Source organism: Polyergus mexicanus, unplaced genomic scaffold (genome assembly GCF_030449975.1).
Source record: "Polyergus mexicanus isolate NDT 795.1 unplaced genomic scaffold, iyPolMexi1.0 SCAF_3, whole genome shotgun sequence".
In the NCBI taxonomy this organism is placed as follows: domain Eukaryota; kingdom Metazoa; phylum Arthropoda; class Insecta; order Hymenoptera; family Formicidae; genus Polyergus; species Polyergus mexicanus.
In genome coordinates this window covers 2,571,703-2,579,096 of record NW_027223323.1, presented here as the reverse complement: position 1 = coordinate 2,579,096, position 7,394 = coordinate 2,571,703, and the positions used below count along the sequence as shown (strand labels likewise).

General features: G+C 26.4%; 1 protein-coding gene across 2 annotated transcripts; it reads right to left on the bottom strand.

The window, feature by feature from the left end:
• Positions 1 to 274: 274 nt before the first annotated feature.
• LOC138931691 (solute carrier family 35 member C2-like) lies at positions 275 to 5,451 on the bottom strand. 2 transcript variants are annotated; one of them, XM_070292709.1, is made up of 9 exons: positions 5,429 to 5,451; positions 4,802 to 5,066; positions 4,581 to 4,717; positions 3,572 to 3,801; positions 3,153 to 3,364; positions 2,985 to 3,057; positions 2,621 to 2,873; positions 1,847 to 2,022; positions 275 to 1,577 (listed from the first exon to the last, which is right to left on the bottom strand). In XM_070292709.1, exons 3-9 carry the CDS (start codon positions 4,600 to 4,602, stop codon positions 1,230 to 1,232), a joined length of 1,314 nt encoding a protein of 437 aa, XP_070148810.1. In that variant the 5' UTR covers positions 4,603 to 4,717; positions 4,802 to 5,066; positions 5,429 to 5,451; the 3' UTR covers positions 275 to 1,229. The 2 variants fall into 2 exon arrangements, with proteins under 2 accessions (XP_070148810.1, XP_070148811.1); XM_070292710.1 differs by lacking the exon at positions 5,429 to 5,451 and having other exon boundaries at positions 4,802 to 5,082.
• Between the last annotated feature and the right edge of the window lie 1,943 nt (positions 5,452 to 7,394).

The following is a 7,394-nucleotide window of genomic DNA, read 5'->3' as shown; positions in this document are numbered from 1 at the left end:
GATTTATATATTATTTCGATTTTAGAGAAAATTGATGCAATAATAATTCTGATCGATATCACATACTCTATTTCTTATTTTACATATCGCGTATATTACTTTAACTCGATATCTTCTCGATAATCATTTTCCGAACATTTGATTGGTTTTATAAGAACTTGATTAAATTATTTTCTAGTTTATCACAACTTATTTTGACAATTTTACTGCATACAATATTTATAATGCTTAATATTGTTATAGATTATGATATAATCTAAAATATTTATTAAGCTCTAATCAAATTATAAAACCCATCCTTGATATGAAAATTACGTAACTTTATTAAATTTTTTGGTATAGTAAATACATTACTGTTAACATCTTAAATATAGTGCATGTAATATATTATTAGTTAATATATTAACAATAATATATTATCGTATTTTATATAAATATTATAAGTAGAATATTATATATATAATCATTTAAAATAAATTATATATAATTAAATTTTATATATTAATGTACGTGTCAATTAGTATGCTTTATTCAAGTTTATTGTGCGTTCATTATTAAAAAATTATATATACAAATATTGAATTATTGTTGTCTTATTTGGGAAGTATATCCTAAGAGTAGAAAACTAATGTCATATAATTTAAAAGGATTTATATATCGTATATAACTTGCATGCAAAGCTCTTGTTTATAATATTTAAAATAATAATAATAATAATAACAATAACATTAATAATCATGTTCTGCACAGGTAGTAGCATTTTCATCTCAATATCTATACATGACATATGACAAGTTTCCATCTCATACTTTCTATGTTTGTACTTTGCAATTTTCTAGGATATTCATACATCAGGCTTATGCAATAATACATTGAAATTGATCGGACCATCCCTCTCACATAATATTTTATATTACACATACATGTTACTAATAAATCTTTTATGCTTTCAATATATCTCCACAATACACAAACATTTAAAAAAATCTTAAAGAATGTCTCAAAGATATCCTTTAGAAGACTTACAATGCGCTTTGTTTCTAGTCATATTTTACGTCATTCGTAAGGCATAAATTTATGATGTAAAATTAATGATATTAGCACTCCATTATTGGCTGCAAAACTTACAAAAATATAAAATACTGCAAGTCATAAACATATATTGTTTTGGAATGCTTTTCTTGATAAATTAATTCCACATATCAAAGCTAAAAATTCATGGTGTATCACTATTCCCTGCGTTGCAAAATATCTGACAGTATTTGGCTCGAGTTATCACTCTCCTTCAAATCACCGTCTTCATCTGAACTAAATTCGGCATTAAGAAGATTCATTAGAGACGTTGATTTTTCTGTCAATAATGGTATATTCGAATCAGTTCCCTCTTCATGTTTAGCACTGTTGCTAATCACTTTTGATTGTAATTCCAAATTATCAACCACTTTCTTTCTATTGATTAACACTTTCTGGACAACATGAAGCATGATACCACCAAGGCACATTAACAATCCTATAAAGTTAAGGCCAGTTATTTGGTCACCCTTCAACGCAAAGGCTAGCACTAATGTACATATTTCCTGTAAAGAATCATAGAAATTGAAAAGATATAAGAATTGAAAAATATTGATTGAATAGAACTTATATATAAAATATAAAATGCAATATAAAATTTGATAACCTGCATAAAAATATGTTAATTTTATATCTAAATATACAAAATACGTTAATTTGTGAATTATAATCTTTTTATAATTTATTAAAATTGTCACAGTGTTTTACTAGGAATAAAATATAAGATATGTCATGCAATATGAGAAAAAGTAATAAAATTAATTAATCCATTTACCTTAAATACTCCCGAGATCGACAATGTCAGACTAGAAGTGTAAGTAACAACTAAAAATTCCATCACTTCCATACTAAATGCTAAAATGGCACCTGCTATTACAGCACTTGTTGTTAATAAAATATTACTAATATCGCTCCAATCGGTAACTCTAATACCATTATATATTCTACTTCCTAAAATTTAATTTAATGTTTTCAATATTCCATAAATTATATAATAAAACATGCAACGCTTATTATGACTAAATAAGTAAGTGTTTAAAAAGAATTTTTTATTGCTATTACTTCTATGATGTCTAATTAATTATAAAATTGTAACAGATAAAATTATTAAAAAGACTTCAATGAGCAATAATTGGATTTTATTTATTCTAAAAAGACAAAATTGTATCAGCAATAAAGAATATCTGAAACGTTTTGACATTCATGTGTGTTTCTTTGGCCAAAACATAAAATTCAGATTCTAATATGGTAAGATATGATAATAGTCACAAGAAAGGTCTATGTATATAAGTGAAAAATTGATCTGTAGCAAATCTATTAAAGATCGATGATGTGTTTCTTTCTACTTTCTCCTTGTTCACTTATCCTCAAAAAAATGTGCTCAATACATAATCAAATTTAAAATCAAGTCGTGTATGTAAAATGTGAAATCATATCAAATGTAGTCCAGAGATATTGATTTGAGTCATGGGCCAATTATGAATTTTTCATTTGTTTGATCAATTATAAAATTTCATTAAATTCTGTTATTTGAAATACTGCGAATTACCTTCAAACCACACAGTTACAAATATTGCGGGTAATAGCATCCAAGGTTGCATATAATACATCATGTCTATCGGATCGTGGAGACCGAGTTTAGATCTTTGCATAATGAGTTGTGTCATGGTCCATCGAATACCACTCGCAAACGATGCTAAGAGACACAATATAAATCCAAGAACACCAAATTGGGTAGATTTATAAGTAAACATTGCTAATCCTCCTGCTATCATCACCACTATCCCTACTAGAGACCATGACTACAATAAACAATAATTATTATTTGCCTGTTAAAAGATAAGGTATGAGAGCCCTAATAAATAATTATGCAATTTTTTAATTAGAAATAAACCTTATATATATATATATACCTTTTTCTCCAGTTTAAAAAGAAGAGAAAATCCAAGAATAAATATAATGGTAGTTGATTTAGTCATAGTAACCCTAGGAAGGAATTTAACTATAATAAATAATAATAAATGTCATACTGTATATATACATATATATATAATTGGTGTTCTAATATTATTTATACCTACAAAGATATTGAAATCAATGAAAGTGCCCAGTTGGATAAACCAATATCGACACCACTAGCTATACCAGGTACCATTATTGAATAAATTATACTTTGCCATGGTAGATTTATTCGTCTGCCAGTAAAATATCTTCTAATGCATCTTATTAATGCGGACAATATAAACTTTATAATCAAATGGCAAACTACTACTCCAAGTGGAAAATTGAATTCCTAAAGATATTGTAAGTTAATAGTAAACTTATATATTTTTGTAAATATGTCGAGAGAATTTGTCTTCAATAAAGCAAGATTTTTTATGAATAAAATGTGAAATTATAATTAAATGTGATATAAGTAAAATTTTATTATAATTAAATAATAATAATAATAATAGAGATAAAACCAAATTACTAATTTGTTATATATGTAATTACTCACATAAGTATTATAAAGCCATGGATTATAAAATGTAAGACTTATTGATAAAACAAAGTAAATATAGATCAATAAAAACATGTGGCATGCTTTCCTCCCAAATGTGGGTTCCGAGCTTGTTACATTTTGGAAATCTGGTATATTTTGCGATAAGTACTCTGATGTATCTACATTGTCTCTAGCAATTTGATATTTTATGTGCGAGCGTGTCATATTTCCTAAATTTAAAAAATCTGAAAATTAGAAATGTATGATTGATAGCACATTTATTATAAATAAAAAGAGCAAAGAAATAAAGCAATGCAAAAATATACAGGATGTCTCATAATTCGCGGATCACCCATCGTGTGCAGATACAGCGGATTAAACCGAGTAGAGAAGTACCATTTTGTGATCTTTTTTTAATTAATATCTCATTAATTATTGTGAAAATTGCAAAATGATACAGGACTTTTTTACTCAGTTTAACCCGCTCTACCTACACACGAGTGATCCGCGAATTATAGGACAACCTGTATAACTCGTTTCGTTTTATTTCACATATATTGTCAATAATAGAAGAAGATAAAAAATCTTTATCTCCATATCATTTTCAGTCATGTATCTTGGAATTCTTATCAAGCTTTATATAAAATGTATATAAATAATTTGTAACAGCTACAAATATATCACACATCTTTTTCTACTATCGTGTGCAAATTATTGTTTACAGTATAATATTATAATAAAAAATAATCTTTATACAAAAGTATGCAATAAAAATGCTGGTATATCATAATTTCAAGATATGTATTTAGCTTTTACTGTCTTCAGAAATTTTCTTCTGCTGTCTTCAAAAGAACTTTTTCTTCCATTTTTTTCCTTCTTATTTTTTATTTATTATTCTAAACATTTTTCTATGATCTTAATTGAACAAAATGGAGCACATATAGTGCTATTATTTCTGCGCGGTACCAGATGCGATAAACAACAATAGTAAATCGTAAAAGTAATATATTCGTGCAAAACATACCACTTTCTGGAACTTTATGCATCAGGAAATCACTGATAAATCATCGCAAGTATATTCTAGGAATTGATACGTATATCATTCGTATGAAAATTCGAAAAAAGTATCCATATGTCACTCACAACATCGCCATCGCTTCCCTGAAAATAAAGATTGAAAAATTGAGAATATGATTGAAAAATCGGCGATAAAGAAAATATATTATCGGAAATATAATCGCTCACCTTGACTTTAACATAAATTAACGTAATTCTGCGCGAACATAACCTGAAGGCAAAAGCGATGTGACAACTGTCACAATGTCTCACTATCAGTCCTTCGAAAAGATCCTCGATCTTATCAGGAGCTTTACCACGGATGCGCTGCGAGGATGGTTCGCTTATCAGGTTGGCAATGACAAAGCAAACATGCTTGTGTTTTCGACTTCTCTTTGTTCACCTGTCGATTTGTCGCGACCGTGTATACACATACACGTTCGCTGACACTAACCTGTAATTATTAACGCATATAAGATCGTAAAAAAAAGAATAACCGCGAATTACATCGCAAATTCGATATCGCCGTGAATCGATTTGCTTTGCATTTTAAATCATCGAAATAAAAATTAGATAATATAAATAATTTTTTTTACACCTACGAATATATTTTTTCATTACCGATAATATTTTTCTTTTTCGACGAATTAAAAAATTTGATGTTAAATTTGTAACTAAAAAAATCGCAAACGCAAATTATTCAATGTGTTGAAGAGAATTTTTGTGCTCATTTGTGCAGAAATAAAATTCGAAGAAAATAAACCGTGCAAATTAATGTAATAAAACGGATTAATTATCAAAATATATAAAATATACCTACGCTGAGCGATCGAAAAAAAATTGTCGTTTGAGAATGGAAACAAATTAATCTTGCGATTATCATATATTTCAAAGATAAGATTTCGTGTATCAATGGTGTGAAGTTTTGTGCGACGGCATAAAATAAAGTGAGTTATGTATAAAATACATTTTGCTACAAATTTGTCTGACCGCTCGCGATATTTTTCAAGATATACAATAATTACGAGAAAGAGAGAGAGAGAGAGAGAGAGAGAGAGAGAGAGAGAGAGAGAGAGAGAGAGAGAGAGAACGTAACGGTATAAATCGTTCTTTCCTTCCTCTTTTATTTAATTTTTTACGTGTACAACAACGCAAATATATTTGGTAAATATATTTACGAGCATATATATTTAGAAATAATATTTTAGTACACTATAAATATTTAGGGAAATTTTTATTATATTTTACTAATGTAAAATGAGAAACGTATGACTATTATTAAAAATGGAATGAGGGCCTGATGATTTTGAAAAACGCAATTCTTTCATTTTAAAGAGAAAAAGAGAGAGACAAAACGTAAAAAAAAATTGGATTTGATCAAAATTAATGGACTGAATAAATAAAAATCTGTGTGTATCAATAAATGAATTTTTTTATTTCAATCCAATTTGTCTTTTAATTCGTTCATTCTCCATTAGTCTCAGATTTTTTTTTATTTGCACCATATAAAGAGGATATTTTTATTATTACATATTGTAATAATGTCATTAATTTTGTCAGTCTCGATTGTGGACTACTCCGCTTTAATAATAATTAATTATTCAATGTATATTATTCAAGGTTGCCAAGATGAATTCAACATAATCAAATATGAATATTCGCAATAGGTCATAAAATCTACACATATGTGTGTATAAAAAAGAGAATAGTTTTTTAATTACATACATTAAATAATAGAGAATGGTATTCTATATCTAAAAACTAGTAAAAATAATTTCACGAAGTTAAACCACTTTGAATTTTTTCTGCAATATGTAAAAAACGCAATTGACTCTAAGACTCTCACTTTACATATCTTCTTCTGTAAATATATGCAGCTGACTAGAAATCGCTCTGTCCATAAAGATCTTATCTAAAGTTATCGTTTTCGATTTCATCTAAATTTTCTTTGAATAAACGTTAAATATGTTAAATACAATAATAATGTATTTTTTTTCGAAGTTTTAAATTATAATTTTAAATTATGATGCTAATGAAGAGAATACTTCTCCATATATTACATGTTTTACTCGTTTTACTGACATAGGATGCCATATCTGTTTTTATTGTAATTAGGAGCATCACCAGCGATAAAAATGGTCGCTGAAAATTCGCTCGTTCATAAAAAATTCCTTTAGAAGTAAGACATACATTCCAATTATTATTTACAGATTAGAACGACTGACAAGCAGCAATAAACTAACAAGCATGTTTTATAAGATTTAACAATAAAGTTATAAAAATCTTAACAATAGTAAAAGTCTTGAAGAATTTTCTTTTAAAGATCATAATATATTTTGCATTTATATATATATATATATCATATGGAAATGATAAAAATACGCGCATAATATTAAAATTTTTAATATAAATTTTAATTAATTTATATGTATGTATATAAATCATATCATATAAAACCATAAGAGATAAAAAATAGAGAAAAGTGCGAATCGTTCAGGATTTCATTCCACAAAATATATCTCAAAATGAAAAAGATGATCATTGAGATGTTACATTTATGGATATATATTATATTTACCAATTTCTTAATTAAAAACTAACTATTAACCTTAACATTAATTTATTTTTATATTTCAATTAATATACATTATAAATATAATATGTTACACATTCTACAGAGTTTATATATATATATATATATATATATATATATATATATATATATATATATATATATAGTATAATATATAATTTCTATTGTATTATACACATAAATGAAATT

Coding starts and splice junctions, on each gene's coding strand:
- LOC138931691 (XM_070292709.1), bottom strand. CDS start 4,602: ATGCATAAAGTTCCAGAAAGTG. Junction 3,802..4,580: donor GCATAAAGTTCCAGAAAGTG/GTATGTTTTGCA, acceptor TCTAATTTTCAG/ATTTTTTAAATTTAGGAAAT. Junction 3,058..3,152: donor TCATTGATTTCAATATCTTT/GTAGGTATAAAT, acceptor ATTCCTTCCTAG/GGTTACTATGACTAAATCAA.